General features: G+C 34.2%; 1 protein-coding gene across 3 annotated transcripts; it reads right to left on the reverse strand.

The window, feature by feature from the left end:
• Positions 1-24,195, reverse strand: MOSPD2 (motile sperm domain containing 2). 3 transcript variants are annotated; one of them, XM_088144921.1, is made up of 15 exons: positions 24,064-24,195; positions 22,649-22,709; positions 21,387-21,542; positions 20,180-20,266; positions 18,215-18,369; positions 17,410-17,470; positions 16,783-16,821; positions 14,669-14,793; positions 13,655-13,822; positions 10,671-10,783; positions 6,928-7,024; positions 6,133-6,229; positions 4,832-4,961; positions 3,914-4,016; positions 1-2,368 (listed from the first exon to the last, which is right to left on the reverse strand). In XM_088144921.1, the coding sequence occupies exons 3-15, from the start codon at positions 21,430-21,432 to the stop codon at positions 2,240-2,242; spliced, it is 1,350 nt and encodes a 449-aa protein (XP_088001047.1). In that variant the 5' UTR covers positions 21,433-21,542; positions 22,649-22,709; positions 24,064-24,195; the 3' UTR covers positions 1-2,239. The 3 variants fall into 3 exon arrangements, with proteins under 3 accessions (XP_088001047.1, XP_007438467.1, XP_088001046.1); XM_007438405.4 differs by having other exon boundaries at positions 23,993-24,162; XM_088144920.1 differs by lacking the exon at positions 24,064-24,195 and adding an exon at positions 23,297-23,435.
• Positions 24,196-24,198: the final 3 nt, after the last annotated feature.

The following is a 24,198-nucleotide window of genomic DNA, read 5'->3' on the forward strand; positions in this document are numbered from 1 at the left end:
TAGAGTGGAAGGCAGTTTAATAGTACATTTTAAATACAAATTATATCGAAGTGCAAGAAAAGGGTTACAGCCTTGAAAATATATCAAAATTGTGGCTGTTTTGTAAGAACTGCAATAAACACTAATTTATTTCACAAATTATTCATGTATAACATATTAAATAGAAAATACCTACTAAATTTCACATAGAAAATATGACTACAGTTATAAAATACTGAAAATATTTAAGCACCAGAATATTAATATTTGACATAATTTTTATGGATACATCAGGAAAATATTCAATAAAGTGCAGTTACTTTCATTCCAACTTATGGTAATTATTTTCTAAAAATATTTTAAACATTTAAGACTAGAATAATTCTCTATTTTATAATTCAGGTATCTTGCTGAAGAACATTTAAGTTATAAATTTATTGAAAGCACAGATGTTTCAGATTTGAGATGCGAAACAAATGATTCAAACAGGTTTGGCTTCCTTATGGAAATAAAAGTAGTGTTTTTCTTTAATAGAGAAGATAACCTGAGTGAACCCCAGAAAATTGAGTAGCTTGTGATCAATTGCTAAAAAATGATAAACCAGTACAGAATAGCTCCAGGAACACAAAAGGTAACACTGGAAAGATCTTTCATTATTATATAAGTATCATTTTGTCTGGATTGAAATTGCCCTGCAAATTAATATGCATTTTTCGTTTATATTGATCAAAATTCTTAGTGAGTTTCAGTATTTCTCCTGTGTGTCTATGACTAGAAATAAGGTGAACTAGACTCAATGAAAGCAGGACAGTATTTTTTTAAACAGGGTCTTCCAAAATTTTCTTCTGTAACCAGCAGAACGAACACATCAGGATTATACCCTTAAAGTTGCACATCCAATGTAGTTAAGTGCACAAGCCTATTGAAATCATATAAGCTTCCATGAATGCATTAAAAGTGGCCTAATTAAATGGCAATTACTAATCCAGAAAGAAAACAAAAAAGGAATAAATAGTACTATCAAGATATACATTTGTGATAGGAGTTGCATTTTGTAACAAAAATGTGCTTTGCTGTGAGTGTTGGTTCCACTATTGTCTAATAACCTCCCTACATATGGAAATTTTTGGGTAATCTGAGTTTTTTAAAATAAAAAATAGGAATACACTGGGAATGTAAAAAAAATGTCTCTGTGCACAAATGAGAACTGCTTGGATATGATATGCTTTGGATTTATGTTTTACAATATTTTGCAGCGTGACAAAAACATTCAGAACTGATTTTAAGGCTTGCTTCGAAATATGTATCTATGTTTTGTCTCAGCTTGACAAGATCTAAAAAAAGATTCCATACTGATAGATATGGATAGCTGATAGATAATTATCAGCTTCTGTGAATTTTCATGAAATGGTAAGCCTAATTGAGTACAAGAAATATTTAAGAGATTTGTATACATCTTAGAGTAGAACTAAAATATTTAGAAATTACGGTTCTTTTCATGAATCTTCCTGTATACTTTTTATTCCAAACTGTAGGAATCATAATTTATGATATTCCACCAGTTATCCCCAAACTACACGAAAATGTATTCAGTATACTGCGTCAGGAAACTGACATCACAATGTGGTTTTAACTCTGTAGAGAGACTCTCACTAAAAAAGAGGGTACTGAGATCAAAGTACGGTATATAGCACCTTCTTGCATGAAACAAGCTACAAGAGTCTTATAAAAGCAAGCTTACTAATATCTTTGGAAATATGGGAGCCACTTGGTATAAAATAGTTGCAACGTTTCTGGAAGATATAAGTAAGAATCGGAAATGAGTTCTTCAGTTTTAGACTGTACATACATGGACCGTGGTCCATAGACATCTGGACCACGTATGTAAAGGAGAGTCCAGTCTGCTATTCCCCAGTTACATTTCAAAGGAAATGTTACATTTTATGCACTAAATTAAGCATTTTATCTTGTATAACTTCTGCATGACAGAAATAAAGAGAAACGATGTTGTTGCTCTGTAACAGCTACTATGGTGTCCAGTGGAAAGACTCTCATTAGCTCATTTTTCTTGAATTGCAATAAATTAACAAAGTCATATGTGCTGGTTAAAGGCATAGATCACATTGTTACTTTTTTATTTTTTAAGAAAACCTAAATAGATTTCACTTTTGGCAGTTAAGCAGGGCCATAGAATAATACTGGTTCTTTGCCTTTTTCTAGCACAACTGCATAGATGTGACATTATATTTGGCTTCTTAGATCATACAACATAAAGAAGCAAACAATAAGCGGCTAAGAGAAAGATTAGGAAAAGTGTAAGTTGTTGGAACCAGACACAACGGTCAAGCTGCTCTTGAAGTCTTTTATTAGCTTGTAATAGTTGCCTTAACTGGAAAACAAGAGGGGATAGAATTAGAAGATGTTGTCAACAAAGGGGTTTTTTTCCCACTTAATGTTGTCTGCAATTTACCAATATACTATATAGTTAGGATATAAATATTTGAAAACAATTGTAAATCTTATTAAAATCACTGAATTACATAAATAAACCAATTTATAAAAGAAACAAGAAAGAATAATTATTTTCAGTAACATGTATCAAAAGTAGCAGTTTAAGGAAAGCCATCATCTTACAATTTAATCCTTTGGGTATATGAAAACAAAAAACAATTTGGAAGTATAGATGCTGTATTGATTCTGATTTTGGACATCAGAATTATTTATTCTTCATTTAAAAAGAAAAACAAGCTTTGGAAACTCCATTATTCTACCCAAATCAAATCCAAACAGAAAATACCAGTTTTAAGGGTTGCTCATATAAAAATTGCTAAGACCAAAACTTTTTTCAAGTATGATTCTTCTAACTTTCTATTGCCTTATCTAGAAAGTGATGTTAAAGGATTTTGTTACTAAAATACGTGAAAGAAAGAAGCCTAGATCCTACAGGAAACTCTTGAACTTCACGATGACGAATATTGTATATGTGAATGAAGGGCATGTTTTGAACATTCAATCATCTTAGAATGAATCTGTTTTTTACTTTTGGAGGGGGGGAATCAATTTCAAGGTGATCAGGGGAGGCATTTTCTATGTTTTAATATAAATGCATGTTTAGTTTAAGAATGAAATTCTACAGAAATGTATCTAATTTAAATTCTGGAAATCAGTTAAGAACAGAAGCAAAGAATCTAGAAGTTGTATGTGTGTGTGTGTGTGTATATACCGTATTTTTCCGACAATAAGACACCCCCATGTACAAGACGACCCCCACTTTTCCAACCCAAAATTAAGAAATCAATATTTTAAAGATAGTGCAGAACACATTTTTATTTAGTAATTAGTTAACATTTACCTGATACACTTGGTGGGAGGAGGTCCAAACTGTCTCTCTGCAGCTCTATTTCCAGGCTCTTCTGCATAACTGATTACATTCAAGCACGAGTGAAACTGCTTGTCTCTGCAAACAGCCTTCCTCCAATTGGTTTGTTCAGCATCAGCTGACGTCAGTTACATCAGGCTCGTGATTGGAGGAAGTCTGTTTGGGAGACAAGCTATTTCACTCATGATTGGAGGCTAGCAATAGGAGGAAGCCTCTCTGCAGAAACAAAGTATGGGCAGTTTTGCAACCGGGCGATTCTCGGCTGACTTCCTTGAATAAGACGCCCTTCAATTTTTAGGATAAGGATTTTAGAAAAAAGTATCGTCTTATAGTTGGAAAAATATGGTAATATGTAGTATGGAAGGCAGCTGATTTTCCATTCTGTCTGCACTTTGGAAGCAACCTTTTAGAGACTGGTTTTTCAAGAATATAAGAGACTTTGGGGGGTGGGGTAGACTAAAAAATCCCAGTTTTTAATTTCCTTAGCTGTACTTAAGGAGTCGAATGGTAGCATAATAATTGAATGAAAAGCAATAATAATGTTCATTATGTTACCTGAAAGTGCAAATCTTCATTAGTTTTTGAAGGACTATTAAAGGCATTTTCATTTATAGTTAAAGAAGAAGGCTTGCTACTTTCTACAACATGGCATCTTAACCTGAAACAAATAGAAAGCAATTATTTTTAGTACAGCTCTGCAAATTATAGTTATATTCGTTTCTGGGTTTCCAATTTTTTATTTTTTTTATCATTATGATTTTCATATTTGATAATGTAATTCTTTTTCTGCTCACTCTTATACCCTGTGGCACTGAAATAAAAGTGAAGAACATCCAGAAAATCAGTGCATCAACAAAAGGACACTGAACTGGTACACTAAGCAGGTCATGGGAACGGGGCAAGGCTCTCTGCACAAGAAGGAAATATACCAGCTCTTTTTGCAGGTGAAACAGTACTGAACTGGATGAATGCAAAACACACACAAGCACACAGATGTGTGTGTGTGTGTGAGACAGAGAGAGAAAATGGGTAAGACAAACTGAAGAGATGAGAGCGATTAAGTTAATTTTACCTAGGCTTCTCTTTCTACAGTGTACACACGAAATGCAGTAAGAGAAAACAAGACACAAGGGAAACTGCAGAATGTTTATTGACAGGATATACATGGAAATACCTCCCTTCCCCAAAGCTCAGTGGAGCCAGGAAAAAGACAGCCTTTTTTCTTTATGAACTGTTTACATCTCTCAATCACAGTTTTGCTTTTTAACAATTTACACATGTTATGATTTTATATCAAGCTAGGTTTGCAGTATTTAGCCAACCTTGGCTGGTCTCAAAAGGTAAGTAGGGTCCAACCTGGTTAATACTTGGATAGGAAACCACCAGGAAATAAGTTAAGACTGAGAAGCCAGACAACATCCTGGAAGAAGGCATATAATGATGTTAAATTGAAAGTCAACATGAAATGTTTACCTATGTTCCATCACTTTGTTTCTGGGAATTTCCTTCCAAAATTGAGATAGTTCCTGTGCTCCTACTCCAGAGCACTGTTCCATTTCTGCTGCCATAATTAGAAAACGGTCTTGCAAAGAAGCTGCACAACCTATCCAACCAACAGACAGTTTAATAAAAATTATTGTACTTAATTTAGACATAATCAATAGTCCGTAGGGAGAAACGTTAAATTTTAATAGATGTATACATGATTAATTTACTACAACAAATGTAGCACAGCGAAATACTGAGCAAAAACATGCAACTTCCAAAATTCAGAAAACTCTTCAAGTAGAAGATGGGAAGAGAAAAATCTGGAGACTTTATGGACTCTAAACGTGATGATGTATTTAACCAGGTACAAAACTTCAGAAAGAACATAGTCTGATAGGATGATCTTAGAAGACTGATGGACAATAAGATGACTCACATGTTTTAAATTTTTAAGTTAATTGTCTGAAATACCAATGTTTTCAATGTAGAAATCTATTTAGAACAAACAGAGATGGGGTTAAAATGGATTTTTATTTTATTTATTTTGCCATTATAATATCCTAAATCATTTTAATCACCTGAGATAAATTTGTTTTATATTTTAAATTTATCAGTGAGAAAGGCATGTCAAATATCCTCTTCTAAAATCAAGTTGCTATAACGTTTTAAAAGTAAGCAGGGCACATTTACACACAGATATTTTATATTTTTGTATAGTATCTGGCACTGAAGAATATTTAAATATTAAACACCATCATCATAATTTGATTTGTTAAATTCTCTAGGGTTCAACAAATTTGTTTTTCTAAGCTTAAAAATGACTTTCAAATTTATATTGTTTTAAATAGCTCATAACTTGAAATCGCATGCATATTTATAGTTTATTTTCATGAAATCAAAAAACCTTGGATGTATTTTAAGAATGATATTAAATATCAATAAACTGCCCTTTTTTTTTTTTTTTTTAAGAAGGGAGTAATAGGTAACTGAAAAGACTGAGAATTTAGATTTTACCATTTTGTGGCTACTTTATTTCAAGAATATTAGAAGTAGGTTTGAGATTCTTTCTTCCCCCTTCCCAAACAAACATAATGTGGGGATAATTGAACTGATTTATTTTAATTAAGATACAAGTTAAAAAATGCTGTATAAAGTTTAAACCCGTGATCTGATTTGAACAGTACTTTCTTTCCAGAACTCTTCTGTATGTCAAGCTTCCTCAAGGCAGAGTATATTAGACAATGTACGCATTCTATGTGTAAATGGCAGTGCAGTTTGCTACTTACCCCCATGAAGAGACACAATGATGTCTATTGAAGTGCCAGGTTCACAACTGCTGTTACTTGGCTTTACTCTGTACTTGTCAGGAGCAGTCGTTCTCACCTATATGAAGTATAATCCCATTAAGAACAATCAGTTCTCCCATAAAACATTTTATATTTGACACCTATTTCCATTAAAAAAAGAAGCTGGGCAGTTCAGTTTTGATTTTTTCATGTCTTCATAAGGTATGAAGGCAAATATTTTAGAAAGGTTTTTAGAACATGCATTTTGTAATTTAGTACTCAGTTAATTTGAATGTAACCTCTTTAGCTCTGTAGTTTATAAGCTCCACCATAACAGTCTTAAGAATTACCAAACTCAGTGCAAGTAAATCAACTATCTCTTTCTATAGCACTCATTTGGATTTTCCTTGAAATATACCAGCATGGCAAAAAAGTAATGATAATTGCCCACTTCTGCCCAAAGGATTCTTCCAGCTAGGGAATGATTACTTAGCTACACAAATCTTTATTGGTGAATACAGCACCACCCATAGCCCTACAGAGAAAAATCAGATTTCTGAACCCCATTATTGAAAATACTTTTTAAAACCATACATGCAAATTTGGATGCTCCTCTCTTCAAAGCTCTGGGAGGAATGAGCATCCTCAGTGACATCATCAATCATGACTGATTGTGGCAGTGGGAAAATGGAAATCCGGGGGGAGGGTATTACTCACTTTTATTTTTTTATTAAACAAATTTATATGTCGCCCATCGGCCATCTAAATAAGTTCAACAAACACTGTATTATTTACCTTAAATGCCACTGTATTTTTAGTCACGTTTGTTAGAACTATCAAGCATTTCTTCTCTGCAGTTTCTTTGGACCCAAAATGCAATTCTTCTGCTGGACTATTGAAAAATATAACATTTTCTAGACTAAGTATTTGTAAAGGCTGCAGATTTCCACTATCTTCTTTAAAATAGTTAAGACACATTTATTTAAAACAATTATATGTGAGTTATCAGGCTCTAACACAATACTTCAGAAGCGTTACATTTTTAAAGAAGTATCTTAAAGGCTTCTAACAACACCTCAGATAACTTTTCACAATATATAATCCTAGATAAAATTCTCCTTTATGTTTTCTTGACTGAAAGATTAAAGCGGAAAAAGGTTCCATTTCACTGGGACAAATTAGAGGATGTGATCTTTACTTTTAAGCAGCAGAGATTTTGACTGAATTCTGTTCAAAAGGCGAGAGAATTTTTAGAAAAATTTAAAGAAGTGGAAGAGGTCCAGATGGAGGTTGCAGAAGAGATTATAAAAAAACCACAACAGTTGCAAAAGGTGCTACCGGTACTGACTTTTCTAAATTCTTGGCCTGATTATGGATTACAAATATCTAACGTGGACTATAAACGGAGCACGTACTCCTCAGAAGAGAAAAAAAATACTTAAAAAAAAATTAAACAAGACATAATTGGCTTACAAGAGATTCATATTAGGAAAAAGAATACAAAGTATTTGATTTATAAAAATTTGGGTGAAGAATTTATCTCAGCAGGACCCCCCCAAAAAAAGAAAGAAATGGAGTTGTTCTATATTATTCACTCCCAACTAAAACCAGAACTTGTATTGACTGACAAACACGGTAGATTTGTTGGGATGAAAGTTGACTTACACAGGGTTAAGACTATGGTACTAGGAACTGACCTTTTATAAACAATTTATGGAGAGATTAATAGGTTTTTCTTATGAAAATTGGTGTTTGATAAGGATTGGAATAGAGTGATCTCCCCACAACCGGAAAGAACATCAGAGAAAAATATTAAAATCACCCAAGGTAGATTACCAAAAGTTTTTTTTTTTTTTTTTTTAATTTGAAGGACAATTTAGGGTTAGTGGATGTATGCAGACAGAAAAACGGTAATTCTAGAGAGCACACCTATTTTTCAGAATGAGACAGATCCTTCTCAAGAATAGATAGAACCTGGCTACTAAGCTCTCTCCAGGAGAAATTTTAACAGAGACTTTTTCTGATCATAATCCTGTGAGTTTGGTTTATGAAAGGAAATCTAGTTCTTTTAGATGGATATTAAATGAAACGTTACAGAAAGAAGCAATAATGGTGAATTGTAAAAAGAAATTAACAATTTTTTGAAAATAATTTAAATAAAGGTTTAAGAATGGTTTGTGATGCAAGTAAAGCTTTTATTAGAGGTTATTTTATACAACATAATACTGAACTAAAAAGAAGAGGCAAGAGAAAGCACAGGCTATTTTGGGTGAGATAAGTATTTCTCACCAAATTAAACTTTTACAGCAACAGCTATTGATGTTAACAGTATGAGAAATGGAAATAAAAATGAATTATGTAAAGCAAAAAACTGAATTTGCAAATAAACCAGGAAAATGGCTAGTGTATAAATTAAGAAAACAAAAGGATATTGAAACTTCTGTATACTCTATTAATGGATAATGTGGCAATATAAAAAGTGTTTCATCAGTATTACTCTAATATGAATAAAGCACATTATATTCCTTTGGAGAAAACAGATGAATACTTGAAAAAACAAAATCTACCAGGGATTACATAGAAACAAAGTCAGATTATGATCCGACCTATAACAATAACAGAAATTTGTGATAAAAAAAAGATTAAACCAGGAAAAGTCTGTGGACCAGATGGATTATTGGACTATTATAAATGTTTTGAGGATGAACTTTTACAACCTCTTCAAAATATGATGAATTTTATTTTACAGGGAAGAAAGATGCCAGACTTGGAAAGAGTCTAATATAGCACTAATACCTAAAGAGGGACAAAATCTGACTTTAACAAGAAATTATAGATCAATATCATTACTGAATAAAGATTGTAAGTTGTCCACAACAATTTTAGCTGATAGATTGAAAACATTTTTGCATGATTTTTTAGGTTTTTATCTAAAAGACAGTTAAAAGACAATGTTAGAACTGTGCCGGATATTCTAGAATATTTGGAACAGCATAATAAAAATAAGCTGCACTTTTAGATGCAGAGAGCGCCCTTGACAATTTGAGTTGGATTTTTGGATGATATGAATTTTGGAGAGAATTTTATAAAATGGGTAAAGTCGATTTATACTTCACAGAAAGCACAAATTATTGTTAATGGATATCTAATAAAACCATGTGAGATACAAAAAGGAACAAGACAGGGCTGCCCACTGTCTTCTCTTGTGTTTATTTTGGTTCTTGAAATTTTGAATGAAGACACAAGACAGGATGAGAGGATTGTGGGAGTAAAAATTAAAAAAAAAAAGACTTATTCAACGTTCCCCAAATGGAAGAACAGATGGTGAAGATGATGGAACTGCCTGAGATGGCCAAATGGACAGCTTTGATCAGAGAAAAGACATTATCTAATGCTGACTGGAAACCCCTCACAGACCTTTTGTGTGAAACAGAAAAAAATGAAATTATGATATATGGTTTGGATGATTAGGAAAAAAAATAGATTATAGAAAAAGGTAAGTCATGCTGCAACCAGAGTAAAAGGTTAATTTACATCTATACTTATAACTGCTGTAAAGAAAATCAGAAGCTACTTCTTTATTTTTTCCCTGCACTTTGTCTTTTTCTTCTGTTCTTTCTTCTTTCTTTTCTTCATTCTAAATATTAGTTTCTGTTAGTTCTTATCTTTTTTAAAAATTTAATAAAATTATATATATAAAAGAAATTTTCCTTTATGTTCCAGAATATGAGACATTGTTAAAATAATGCAACATTTGAAAACATGCATTATTTGAAGAAATACAACAGAACTTCAGTGAAAGAAGGGTAAAGCAACCATATAATATTTTGGCAAGTAAAAAAAAAAAAAAATCTTGTCAAGGCTTTTTTCAGTCTTGTGTCCTGTCCTTCACAACAATATAGCCAGTTTCATTTTATATCTTGGTGTGCCACATTTGGAAAGGCTGATGAAATTATATAACCAGTCCACTAGCTTATTCAGAATAGCAGCAGCTCTGCAGAGTCTTTCCCTGTCCTATCAAATATTTTTAAAAATTAGGAAAGAATTTAAATTGAGGATGTACAGATGTAAATCTGCAATATTTGAGCTAGATGAAGTTGTTTTTCACACTATCCACCAGTCTACAGCAGAAACACTGGTAATTTGCATACTCAAGTTATTGGTCTTAAAAAATACCTTACATGTGACCAAAGAATTTGCAACATTAAGACTTATAATCTATCTACTTTAAATGTATCAGAAATGGCTTTCAAAACTTTTCTGTTTAGAAAATGAATTATTGTTCAATAAGTACAAACTCATACATTTAATACATACTGTTATTAGAATAAAGAATTCTTCACATTAACTTCTATAAAGGGTTACAAAAAGCCCATAGAAAGTGAGGCACAGTTACATTTTGTTTCAGTCTAAACTGGGAAAGGGAAGAGTGGTTTACAATCTAGCCTTCAGACGCTGTCCTGTCCAAAATATATTTATCAGTGCTGTTAAAATATGTAAAGGTCTACAACGTAAAGGTGATTATTACTGTCATTTACCTGATATGCAGTAAAGATCCTTTAAAAGTGGTAAGTGCTTTCTTGGCATTTTTTGCTTTAGAATCTAATTTATCACACTCTTCTGATTTTGGAGTTTGTTCTGCAAAATTCGCCTAATCAGACAAACAAAAATACCAACTATATATATTCAGGTGTTAATTATTTTCTACAACAGAACACAATGGTACAACTATGTTTCAGCTACTGAATTATACATCAAAAAATAAGAACACCAGATGTAAATAGGACCATATAACCCATAAATATAGATCTTGGACAGGGGATATCAAAGTATCTGTATCAAAGACATCAAAGATTAATGCTTGCTTCCCTACAGTCTAGCCCATGGGTCCTCAAACTTTTTAAACGGGGCCAGTTCACAGTCCCTCAGAATGTTGGGGGGCTGGACTATAGTTTGAGGAGAGGAGGAGAGCCGCCGGACCCAGCATATCTGTCATGTAGAATAGTCCGGCTCTGCGATCTCCCTCCTCATGCATCGCCTGCAGCTCCCAACACAGCCGCGACACTTCCGCTTCTGACAGACAGCAGCGGCGGCCAATCAGGCGGGGGGGCTGGATAAATGACCCTGGCGAGCCATATTTGGCCCGCGGGCCATACTTTGAGAACCCCTGGTCTAGTCTATCCCACTATGTACCAATATATTTTTCAAACGCTGCCATCAACATAATAATTATCTCTTTCACAATCGTGAAAAATGCTGGCTGTGGCTGGTATCTTAAATAATATATTACATATCCTAAACCTCCAAAACAAAGATGATTGATATTCTGATTAAAACTGGGGGTCCTTTGGAAGAATTGTACTATTAGCATTTATGAATAATTGCTACTCTTCACTTTCTTTTCAAAAAAAAGCTGATCATTTAGACTGCATCATAATGGTTTTATACAAATCTGACACAGCTACACATGTGATATCACAGTTTTGTTTACTGTACTTCAGAAAGAGTTTTATAAAGCTGGAAAAGATACAGAAAAGGCTCACCAAAATGATCAGAAGATTAGCATAATTTTATGTGGAAAGGATACAAAATGTATCCTATTTAATTTTAAAAAAGAAAACAGACAAAAGAAATTTTTAGTACATATATAAGAATCCAGAGTCATCCAACAGAACTGAATAAAGGGTAAAGACAAGAAAATGTTGTATAGGATTTGCTACCATAACTTTTGATGGTGGCTACAAATTTAGCTTTGAAAGGAGATAAGAAGATTGATGTAGGATAAAGCTATTGATACCTATTAGTGGTGAATGCCTATCTTATAACTCAAACTATTCTTCTGAAAATAAGACACTACGTAACAGCAGGAGATGTTATATACTTTTTATATCTTGTGCTCCAATACGTTTATACACGGCTACAGCTGGAAACAGGCTTTAGTCCAATATACCTCTTTTTTATATATCAGATAAACTGCTGCTCCATTGCTATGTATTTCCTTTATTTTAATGGGATACCTAGAACACTACAATACATTACTGGGCTCTCACAATCCTTGCTTTGAATTACTGGCAATGGCAGGTAAATTTTGATGCTGAGAAGATATAAGCAAAGAATGACCACAATTCTATACATCTTACATCTAGCCATTTCTACATTTAAATGAAACTAGTGGACATGAAAAACTTGAAATGTTGGCAGGTGCTAGAGTGGCAGAATGGCCTGTACATCTTCCATGGGCCTCTGAGAAGCTAGTTACAGATTTCATGCACTGCCGCAGTGTTTCCAAAATCAGTGTATTCTTTGCTTTCCAACATAATACTACATTTTATTAATGAACAGCAGATATGAATATATATGGAACAAAATTTAAAATATTGTACTAAAATAAATTGCCTACAGTGGTTAATTTACTTTGGCCCATGGACAAAAAAGCCAGAAAGCACTGGATCTGTGTCTATGGTCATAAATGAAACTCAGTCATGCTATAGTGTGATGGAATGTATTTGTAAACAGAGAACACAAAATATAAATGGATGGGTGGAAAGGCTGGTCTGCCAAACAGAAAAGAGAAGCAGCAGAATAGTTAATTCTCCATAGTAGCCCATGAGTAGCATGGTAAAAAATGAAGTGAATATAGATGAAATACAGTGGGTACAAATAGGTAGCAAAGATCTTCAGCATGTACTCTTGATGTGGGTAAGACTGTCAAGTCATTAGCATAAAGATGTAAACGTAAAAATGTGTGGCACATATCTATACCACTTTGGGTTCTAAATCTAGAAATTATATGTCACTTCTACAAAAGTGATTTAAATATGAATGCTTTGGAGGACAGGATTGCAGCTTAAGTTCCAGTCAGTATTGTAGGGATAAGGGGAGTTTTAGCTAAAACATCCTGATGACACTAGACTGCCTATCCCTAGGCTAAGGCTATAAATATGAATCTTGGAATAACTCCAGTATCAATACTTCTTTGTTCTAATCTACATTTTACTGTGGACATGCACTTTGAAATACAGGTAGTCCTTGAGTTACAACGGCAATTGGGACTGGAATTTTCATCGCTAACTGATGCAGTCAATAAAGCATGACCTCACGTGACCACATCACTTAGAAACAGCAATCCTGGCAGTCCTGGTTGCCCTTTTAATCCAAGGACCACATGGGTCATTAAGCGAGGACTTCATGTGACTTATTACAGGCAAAAGAATCAAGTTATGTATCAGACAGTGAAACAGAAGTGAAATTCCACATCTGAACAAGAATGTATTTCTCAGATAAAATTCTACACTAGTTAACTGTAATTAAAATTGGTTGCCAGCAATTTTACAGATATATGAATGTACTGTATCAGTTTTTAAAAACATGGACTCTAGATTCTGACAGCAAGACATGATGGTCTTTTTGGTCAATTACTTCTTAGGCACTTTTATTAAGTACTGCAAATTAAAGTAACATGTGGAAGATAGCCATGTAACAGCTGGGTGTCATTCTCTTATGCAGCTCAGTTGATGGATACCTTTTTTGAATTGAGTGCCTGTTCTTCAGTAGTATCTATATTGTCTTTGTTATTGGTGTCTACTTCTTTGCATTCAGCTTCATCTTCACTGGTAATGGGACCATTTTCACATAATGGAGTTTGGAAATCATCATCAACTAATGGAGGATAACTGTACTTGAAAGCATCCTATAACAAAAAGAAATAAATATATTATGTGTGGGTATGAAACAAAAGGCATGGAAATATCAGTTCTCTTAAATGTATAAAGAACTATAATTTTTGGCTTGAGAGTTGTATTGTAAATAGTGCAGCACAGAACGGCTAGATTTTGCACCAAGGATTACATATTGTAATATCTATTTCAGTTTATAAAACTATTTTTGAATTGAGGTTCTACTGTTACAATAATCAAATAATCCACACACACCCAAAAAACCTTTATAATTGGTTTAACAACTTGAGTTTAAAGGCATGTATGACTGTCATTTGTGTGTTTCATAATACCACAGAAATATTTTATAGTATATTAGAAATGGTACTTAGGTTCAAGTCCATGGTCAGCCATGGACGCTTACTGATGCCTTTTAGTCAGTTACTAGCAGCTCAACCTACTTCACAGGATATTATTTTGAGGAAAACAGGAGGCAACAGTACTATCAATGTTGCCTTAAACTGCTGAATAAAAGTGATATCAATGTAACAAATAAATAAATGTTAAATAAAATGATGGAACTAAAAATGTTTAATTGCAAAACAGGATTAGAAAACTAGGAGTAAGTTGGACACGCAACCATAATTCTGTACAATATTCTCATTGCTGAAGTGATAATCTATAATTCCAATTAAGTTTTTGGGGGGGGGTGCCTTCAAGGCATTATTGGCTCCTAATGGCTGCCCAGACAAGTCCCTTCAATTTTCTTGGCAACGTTTCTAGAAATAGTTTGCTACTGCATTCTTCCTAGGGCTGAGAAAGAGTGGACTGGCCCAAAGTCACCATGCATATATCATTATCAATTATACTGACATACTTACAGTTCCACCCATATAGGGTGGTAGGTATTCAGCACTTATATACTCCTGGATTTCATTCTTATTGGTCAACTTCAGCAAAGTGGCTGCTTCTGGACCCAGCCAATTTTTCACAATTTTAAAAGCAGCTGGATAAAAAGAGAGAAATAATGAAGATACCAAAAGCTTTTTCTAACCTATTCTTATTAACATGACACATAATGCAAATTCACTTGAGATTAGTGCCATTAGTTATAATGGGAATGATACAGAATAACCTAACAGAATCCCATGTTTGGGAAAAATGAATTATGATCAAAATGGACTGGAACATACAGTACTGTGTAAAAGTTTTAGGCAGGTGTGAAAAAATGCTGTAAAATAAGAATGCTTTCAAAAATATATATTGTAATTGTTTATGTTTATCAATTTACAAAATGCAAAGTGAGCAAACAGAAGAAAATGCCAAATCAAATCAATATTTGGTGTGACCACCCTTTGCCTTCAAAACAGCATCAATTCTTCTAGGTACACTTGCACACAGTTTTTGAAGGAACTCAGCAGCTAGGTTGTTCCAAGCATCTTGGAGAACCACAGATCTCCTGTGGATGTAGGCTGCCTGAAATCCTTCTGTCTCTTCATGTAATCCCAGACAGACCCTATGATGTTGAGATCAGGGCTCTGTGGGGGCCAAACTATCACTTCCAGGACTCCTTGTTCTTTACGCTGAAGATAGTTCTGAATGACATTGGCTGTATGTTTGGGGTCTTTGTCCTGCTGCAGAATAAATTTGGGACCAATCACACGCCTCCCCGATGGTATGGCATGATGGATATGTATCTGCATTGAGGATTTCTCAGCATTGAGGACACCATTGATCCTGACCAAATCTCCAACTCCATTTGCAGAAATGCAGCCCCAAACGTGCAAGGAAACTCCACCATGCTTCATTGTTGCCTGCAGACACTCATTATTGTACCGCTCTCCAGCCCTTCGGCGAATGAGCTGCCTCCTGCTACAGCCAAATATTTCAAATTTGGACTCATCAGTCCAGAGCACCTGCTGCCATTTTTCTGTACCCCAATTCCTAGGTTTTCGTGGATAGGTGAGTTGCTTAGCCTTGTTTCTACGTTGGAGGTATGGCTTTTTGGCCGCAGTTCTTCCATGAAGACCACTTCTGGCCAGACTTCTCCACACAGCAGATGGGTGTATCTGGGTTCCACTGGTTTCCGCCAGTTCTGTGCTGATGGCACTGCTGGACATCTTCCGATGTCGAAGGGAAGTAAGCATGATGTGTCCTTCATCTGCTTCATTAAGTTTCCTTGGCCAACCGCTGCGTCTACAGTCCTCAATGTTGCCTGTTTCTTTGTGCTTCTTCAAAAGAGCTTGAACAGCACATCTTGAAACTCCAGTCTGCTTTGAAATTTTTGCCTGGGAGAGATCTTGCTGATGCAGCCTAACTACCTTGTGTCTTGTTGCTGTGCTCAGTCTTGCCATGGTGTATGACCTGTGACATGAAACTGTCTTCCACAACCTCACCTTAGTAGCAGAGTTTGGCTGTTCCTCACCCAGTTTTAAGCTTCCTACACAGCTGGTTCTGTTTCAGTTAATGACTGTTTCAACCTACATATGAAATTGATGATCATTAGCACCTGCTTGGTATAATTGGTTAAACATACACCTGACTCTAATCCTACAAGATCCCTGACTTTGTGCAAGTATACAAAGTGTGCAAGTGTAAGAGTTGATGCTGGTTTGAAGCCAAAGGGTAGTCACACCAAATATTGATTTGATTTAGATTTTTCTTCTGTTCGCTCACTTTGCATTGTGTAAATTGATAAACATAAACAATTACAATATATATTTTTGAAAGCATTCTTACTTTACAGCATTTTTTCATACCTGCCTAAAACTTTTGCATAGTACTGTATGTAAATTAATTAAAAGAAATTATAGGTGACATTTGGTGGCTTAGATCAAATAACCATAGAAATCTGAAATATATTCATGCTTTCAATTCAACTTTTAATCATAAGAATATACCTACCACTAATGATATCAAAAATATTTGAATAAATATTAACTTTCACTACACCTTTTCAGATACTCTCTGAAGATAATTTAAAATTGTTACTCACCATTCATTACCCAAGGCAGTTCAAAAATAACAATTTTTGCTGCAAGAACAAAAGAGAGTTTGTTTCCATGAGCTTATTACAAAAAGAAGTGTGCTTTGTTAAGTTTTAACTGCTACCACATTTTTTTTTCAATTCTCTCTCTTCAGGATTATTATTTTAATAATTCCTAATTTCTAAAAAAAAAGAGTTTTTTTTAAAATATATTTTCTAGCACTATGGAGTGGTTATAAACAATGCCTTGGCTAAAATTAACTTTTGTCTTAGTGGGTCTGGCCCACTGGATCTTAGAGAACAACTTAAGTAAATCTGGTTAAAAAAAGTTACAGGTAGTTCTCGACTTATGACCACAATTGGGACCAAAACTTCTGTCGCTAAGTGATACGGTTGTCAAGTGAGTCACTTCCAATTTTACAACCTTTTTTGCTGCAGTCCTTAAGGAAACACCACGGTTGTTAAGTGAATCCAGCTTCCCCCATTGACTTTGCTTGTTGCCTCTCTATGTACCATATATCTCTCCTTGTGACTGAAAACTTGTCAGCTTCATTTGTTTCATTTTTATCTGTATCAAATTGCTGACCTTATGGCCTTAATAAAGATTTGATTTAATTTGAATGCCTTCGTACTTACTGAGGAAATTAGGATAATATACTTTGAAACAGCTAATGATATACCGGACAAAGTCGAAGTCCTAAAATAAAAGCAGATTATCAGTTGATAAAAAGTCAGCAGATATTTTGTTTAGCATCCTGAGTGCTGAGCTTCCCAAAAATCACCTTTAAAGGTACAGGGAGTTTTAGAAATGGGTTGGGGTTTCAAGTGTTTCCATGTATTTATCAGTAGTAGCAAAACTGTATTTACTTATTAGAAAAAAATATTTGAAAGTGAGCCTTTAGTAATCTTGTTAAATATATATACACTGAAGCAATCTATTCAAATTACCTAAAATGTTAACTGGGCATGCAGACTTAATAAAACCCTTTGAGAGACTGTATTGTTTGCAATGAGAACAAAAACTAATCCATGTGGAATCCTGCATACACTCTCATGAGCTCTTTGCTGACTTGTCACAAGAAAACACTTGACTGTCTCATCACAAGACTGATACAAATGCATTTTTTCCCCAACAGCTATACAATGCTGACTTGCTTATCAGATCTTAAATAGATTTCCATGGGACTTCACAAACCAGAAAACATGATTACATCATTTTCTCCTATTAAGTAAATAGAATACTTATGTTAGCTTTTATTAAATAGCTAACTTTATTTGTGTTTCAAGATCCAGTCAATCCAGAATACTTAAGATTTATGCCAAAGGGCAAATAGTTAATTTAAATTCAAGTACTCTACCAAGAGTATTATATAAGGCTGTTCCATCTAAATTCAATTTTCAAGTCACAACAATAATATGAAATAATTTAAAAAATGCTTACGATATTACTCAGTCCAGTATCAGCCATGTCGAACACCACTGTCAAAGGCTTTCCATTTTCTCTTTTTGCATAGCGCTCTAACCAAAAGGCTACTAGTTTCTTTTTTTCAAATTGTGTTTTAGAATCTTTTGTATGTAATTTCACTCTGAACCAAACTAATGGGGGGGAAAATATATATGCATGTGTCAAAAAGGTAAGAATAACTTTCAGGCTACTCCTAAATGAAGAAGCTATTTGTTTTCTAACATGTATGTTTTCTTTTTTTCATTATAGGTCTACATAACTTCTTTACTCTTTTAATATAAAGTCTTAGAAGATAAAACATTACAAATCAAAAACACTTTATACAGAAATTAGTTATATTAATTATATTTTTTCTTAATAGTGTGACATAAAAAGATATCAGTGTTTCTGAATTAAAAGCAGCAGTTCAAAGTGGATGACTTGACAAATATAATTTCCAAATGAAATAAAGGCAATTTCTAGCAAAGGCATGCCTATCTATCTATCTATCTATCTATCTATCTATCTATCTATCTATCTATCATCTAAAAATGGTATTTGATTATGTGCCAATACTTCAAAATATTTCTGTACAATGGTGCTGTGAACAACAGTATTTTATCACATAATGTATTATCACTTTCCAGGAGGTATTTTGGTTCCCATTTTAACCTAAGTGTAACAACTCCTGCACGTTTTAGATATTCATATTCCACAATGAAGGCTATTCATTGTAAATTAAAAACATGTGCCTAGCATCTTGGAATGTCTACAAAGTCTAAAATGCCTCAAATCAAGCACTTGGACCACTTTATAAAAGTCTATAGATTTCAGAGCCAACCATGCTGGACTCCACAAATTGTTCAGGAGCTGCAAATTAGGTGAGTTTGTTCCACAATGTCATTTACCCTTTTTTGTATTCCTTATATAAACCTACTGCAGTGACAAGATTGCCCTACTGCCTATTAAATTTAATGAGAGCAATTATTTATTCTCATTGAATTGGATTGCATCATTGAGGTCTGAAGTATGATGCAAAGTTCAGCAGGAAGACTGAAAACAATCAGAAATCTAATCAGAAGAACAGGAATCCTTGTATACAAACCTCAAAAAGCAACATTATACATGGAAAATCTAGAGACCTCTGGTTGTATGCAGTCCCTGAATCCACTTTTTTGTGATGGCAATAATCAGTGGCCATTTTCTATAATTTCTTGTAAGACACACAAAAAAACCCCTATTCTGTACACAATTTAGCCACTTAAATTGCAAATGAAACCACAGTACTCCCCCCCTCAAAAAAACCAAATAAAAATTAACCTAATCCATGATACAGCCCAATTCATTCTGAATTATCACTCAACTCATTACAGCCCTCAACTTTAAAAAAATTACTGATTTTGTTCATTCATCATGATCAGCCATGGTTTATTTCACTGTGGTTTACTGAATAAACCACAATTTGACTTATTTTAAGCCAAGACCAAAGAAATCATATTATGGCTTAGTGAGCCATTAAGTGCCCCTCCAGCAGCCAAAAGATTGTCCAGCCCTGAACTAGATACAATAGGAAGAAAACCATTAGCACTTTCAAATTTCAAATGAAATCTGATGTTATATTATAGTGAACATATCACCTCTAAATTAAATAGTAGTTAAAGCTCTATTTATAATTTATACCTGTTAAAATAAAAACAAGAAGCAATTGCTTTATGTTACTTGAGATATATAAAGATTTCATTATTTCTCTTAAATATAGGTGCCAGTTATTATAAGCAATTTTAAACATATCAGAACTATAGAAATTAATGGTATTTGTTAGACACCACCACCACAAATGCCACTGATTTCAATGACTTTATATCAATAATCAATCCCTGTATTACTTTAATATTTTCATTCTGAAAGTATGACTGCATTTACATTAATGAATAAGTAAATGAAATTGAGAATTTGACTTACATATTTTATAGCCCTCCTTATCATAACCATGTAGGTAAACAGCACCAACATCAAACATCGATTTTGGAAAAGAAGATTCAGTCAAATCTGAAGAAAACAGTCTTGTTTTATTATTATTATAATTATTTTTAGTATACCACATACTGTAACAGCATTCTAAAATATTAAATAAAAAGGGAGGATAAAAGTGTTACTTTTTTAATCCAGAGAAAAGTTATTGTTTCCAATCACTACATTTTAGACAAATGAGTAGTAGTTGCTTTATAAAAGGTAATGCCAACTTTAGACACAAATTTTAAAATCTAAAATGGAGTTCAAAATATTAGCATAAAGTTAACTATATAATTATTCTTATTCTCATGTAATAGCTGCAGAACCCTTGACAGTGAGGGAAAAAGGCAACAGCACTGCGAATCTGCAAGCACAGTTCATGGCTTGATTCTTGGACACTGCATGAAGAGATGAATGAAGTATCCATCCATCCATCCATCCATCCATCCATCCAATTGAGGACTGAAAACAAATCAACCAGAAATATTAAGAATCTTTGATCACAGAATTTTAGTTGATGCATTTAACTCCTTCATTTATGACACCAAAATGTCTATATTATTATATTCACAATAAGCACACTTATTATATAAACATAGTTATTATATAACTACAGGTAGTACTCAGGTTACAGCAACAATTGGACTGGAATTTTCATCGCTGTGATGTGGTTGTAAACCATGATGTGACATGACCACATCGCTTAGCGACAGCAATTCTGGCAGTCCCAGTTGCTGTTGTTAAATTAGGACCACACAGGTCATTCAGCAAGCTTCCTGCTAGCTTCCCCATTGACTTTACTTGTGGGAAACCTGCAGGGAACACTGGAAATTGGAATCATATGACCACCGGGACACTGCGACGATTGGAAGTATGAGGACGTGTAGTGAGTACCATTTGTTCAGTGCCATTGTAACTTTGAATGGTTGCTAAACAAATGGTTGTAACCTGAGGACTACCTGTATAAACATACAGTATACATATGTTTATACTCAGCCTCGATATTCTTAGTTTCATTTTTTTCAGTTTAGAATACAATTTCCTCTGGCAACAATTACTTTTAGCTGTTTCTTACTTTTTTTTTTAAATCAGATGCATATCACACAAATACAAATATATAACAAACCTTTTTTCAAACAGATAATAGATATCTTACCATGAACTGCGTACTCTTTTCTCCACTGAAAGCTTTCATCAATCATCTTCAATGTATCATCCACAATATCATCTCGCCATATTAAGAAATTATCAACCCAGGTATCATCTTGATGTAATCTTTCTATATCCCTGGAATCATATTTATCTTTTTTTGCTGATCAATATGAATAGAAATTATTATTAAATATATCTTGTCATAAAAACCATCATAAAGAACTATTTTTAGCAAACATTTGCTAAATATTTTAAAAGGAAGAATTTGAAAAAGTATCTGCAGCAAGTTATATTTATAAAATGATAAGACAAAATAGCTATACTTTCCCCTGACTTAAGGTTTTAATAAAAAAGAAAATTGCAAATGAATTCTAACCAATTTTCAAGTTCTTAAACATCTAAACCCTAAATGCCTTCACAGGAAATACTTTTTCAAAATCATATTTGAGCAAGAAGGAAATGAATAGCCTAGTCTTTCTGCTATTAGGAGAGCTATACAACTGAACTGGAAAGTATTATTTTTAATTAAGCATAGAACTTTCTAAGTTTGGTTATCCACATGATTCTCCATTTTCTTTATCAAAGAACTTCAATTCATCTTCTCTAAAACTTTGCAAGAACCTTTCTATTACTTAATAGAAACTGAATAAGCCTGATTTCACACGTTAGACTAGTATTGGTTCAGGGAGTTGTGAGAACCCGTATGCTGTGAAAACCTAGGCAAGAGGATTAATTCAATATGAAAAGGTTAAATTTACCATAGAATGGTGTGGTTTGAAACCACAACCAGTGTGCAATATATTTTTTAATTGTAATTGTATATACATGGGGAAAGTTGGTGGGACTTCTTTACTCCACATCTCTTATCTTTAGATTATCATAACAGAAGCAGTATCATAAGTATGAAAGCAAATGAAGCTGATTCAAGGAGCAGCAATGTATATAATGGGCAGATCATTGTAGTAAACATATTAAAATGGGAGTGTACTACGAGACAAGTGAAACCAAATGTTTACCACTTAAATAGTCTCCTTAACCATGAGGATTTTCAAATTTAAAACTTTAGACATTCACATAATTGTTTGGCCTTTAGTAGTCACAGAGTTCAAATATAAAGAAATCCAAGTACAAAGATTCAATCTTCTTTTAAGAGATGTATTTCTTGTTAGTAATCTTTTTTTTTTATCTTTGCTATTACAGAAACTTTGTAATGTTAAATGTACAGGATAAACTATAGTGTATGAACAGAATATTCATACTACCAACCTGATATATATTCTGTTTCAAAACGCTGTCTGATTTCACTTATTAATGGGCCTCTGTTACCCTGTTGAATGAGAAAGAACATGAAAAATCATTGGCATAAGATATTATTTTGAACATTTCTATTTTTAGGTTGAACACACTTCACATTTCTTCAGCCTACTTTGGTTTTCTACTAGAATTTCCAAGTTCCAGTAATAAGAGTTAGGTAAGCAGTGTTTCTAACACAGAGAGCTCAGGAACATGTTCTGTTATAACCATTCCATCCACAGGAAAGTTGATTGGTTATTCCAGGTTTCTTCATTTAATAGTCATTCTACTGTTGTTACTACTCAGGATCTACAAGTTCTAGAGGACAGGACTATTACAAATCATTCAGAGATCACTCATCCTTGCCCAACTCATTAAAAGAGTGGGTGCATCAAAAAGTATGATTATATGTATCATCAAGTATAATGGAAAATGTTTTCCTATAGCAAACCCTTAGGGACACAATCAATAATGAAAAAAAATAACTTTTCTTTCCACTTGTCCATGAAGGAATTTGCTAAGTATCAAAGATCAAAATGATAGCATGTGCTGAAAAATTACCATGTTGCTTTAATCAAATAGAAAGCAGTTGAAATGAATATATAAATCTTACATCATCACCTTCTAAATGAGCAGAGGCTGTTCACTGAGCTCTGAAAAGATCCTTTCCCAGCAATTAGGGCAGGTGACATAGAGGTAGTCTAGCTTGCAAAACTGGGTTCTGTAAGGTGAGGTCCGAATACAATCCTTCCATAAGTAAGTTTGAATCTCTGCTTAAAAGTCAGAGGTCTTTCTCCGGTTGACGTTCTCGGAAAGGAACACCTGGGGCCCACCATTCTTTACAAGACCGAGGTAACTTTTTAAGCACATCTGGGAAAGGAAGGGGGCACATTCTGCAGCAGTGTCCCAGGGTTAGACTAGTCAGCTGTCTCTACTTAAGGGCCTCTCTATAGATCAGTGGACAATTAGAATTATTGCCAACCAGTATGTCACAGGTTGTGGAAGGAAGAGCTGTTATCCAACACAGTCTGCGGAAAGATGGACTAAATTATCTTCTCTGGAGATCTGCCTTACTATACCGTCAAAAGAAGAGGATGCTCTCCCCTCACCCGAGACATCTGGCATGGGAACTTACTCCGCTATGTTTTAATTTAATTTTATGTATTTATATCCTGCCTTTCTGCTCCAGATCCTGCCCCCCAAAGGAGCTCATTGCCTCCCCCTCTCCTGGGGAGGGAAAAATACGGAGACTGTTCTCTCTCTCTCTCGTGGTCTGTTTTCCAGACTATCCACCCTCAAGGGCGCGCAGCTACTCACATCCGCCATGATCCTGCTCACACCAGACTAGAAGCCGCAGCAAGGCAAGCGAGAAAAGGGAAGAAACGCACCAATCGAAGGAAAAGGGCGCGTGACCAGACTGAAGTAAGAATTGACACCAGCCGGCGCCGGGCACCACCTTCGCCGAGAACCGCTACACAACAGGCGTTGTTGCCAACCAATCCCCGGCCTTCCTCTAAACAAAA

This window comes from Python bivittatus, unplaced genomic scaffold (assembly GCF_059951505.1).
Source record: "Python bivittatus isolate LINGU-HERP-01145 unplaced genomic scaffold, Pbiv_v1 ctg000350_np1212, whole genome shotgun sequence".
Classification (NCBI taxonomy): Eukaryota; Metazoa; Chordata; class Lepidosauria; order Squamata; family Pythonidae; genus Python; species Python bivittatus.

Excerpts from the sequence above, each read along its gene's own strand:
- MOSPD2 (XM_007438405.4), bottom strand. Across the intron at positions 16,822-17,409 it reads ATATTATCCTAATTTCCTCA|CAAAAATTGTTATTTTTGAA; the intron begins GTAAGTACGAAG and ends TTGTTCTTGCAG. Across the intron at positions 13,823-14,668 it reads CACCCTATATGGGTGGAACT|GATGCTTTCAAGTACAGTTA; the intron begins GTAAGTATGTCA and ends TTTTTGTTATAG.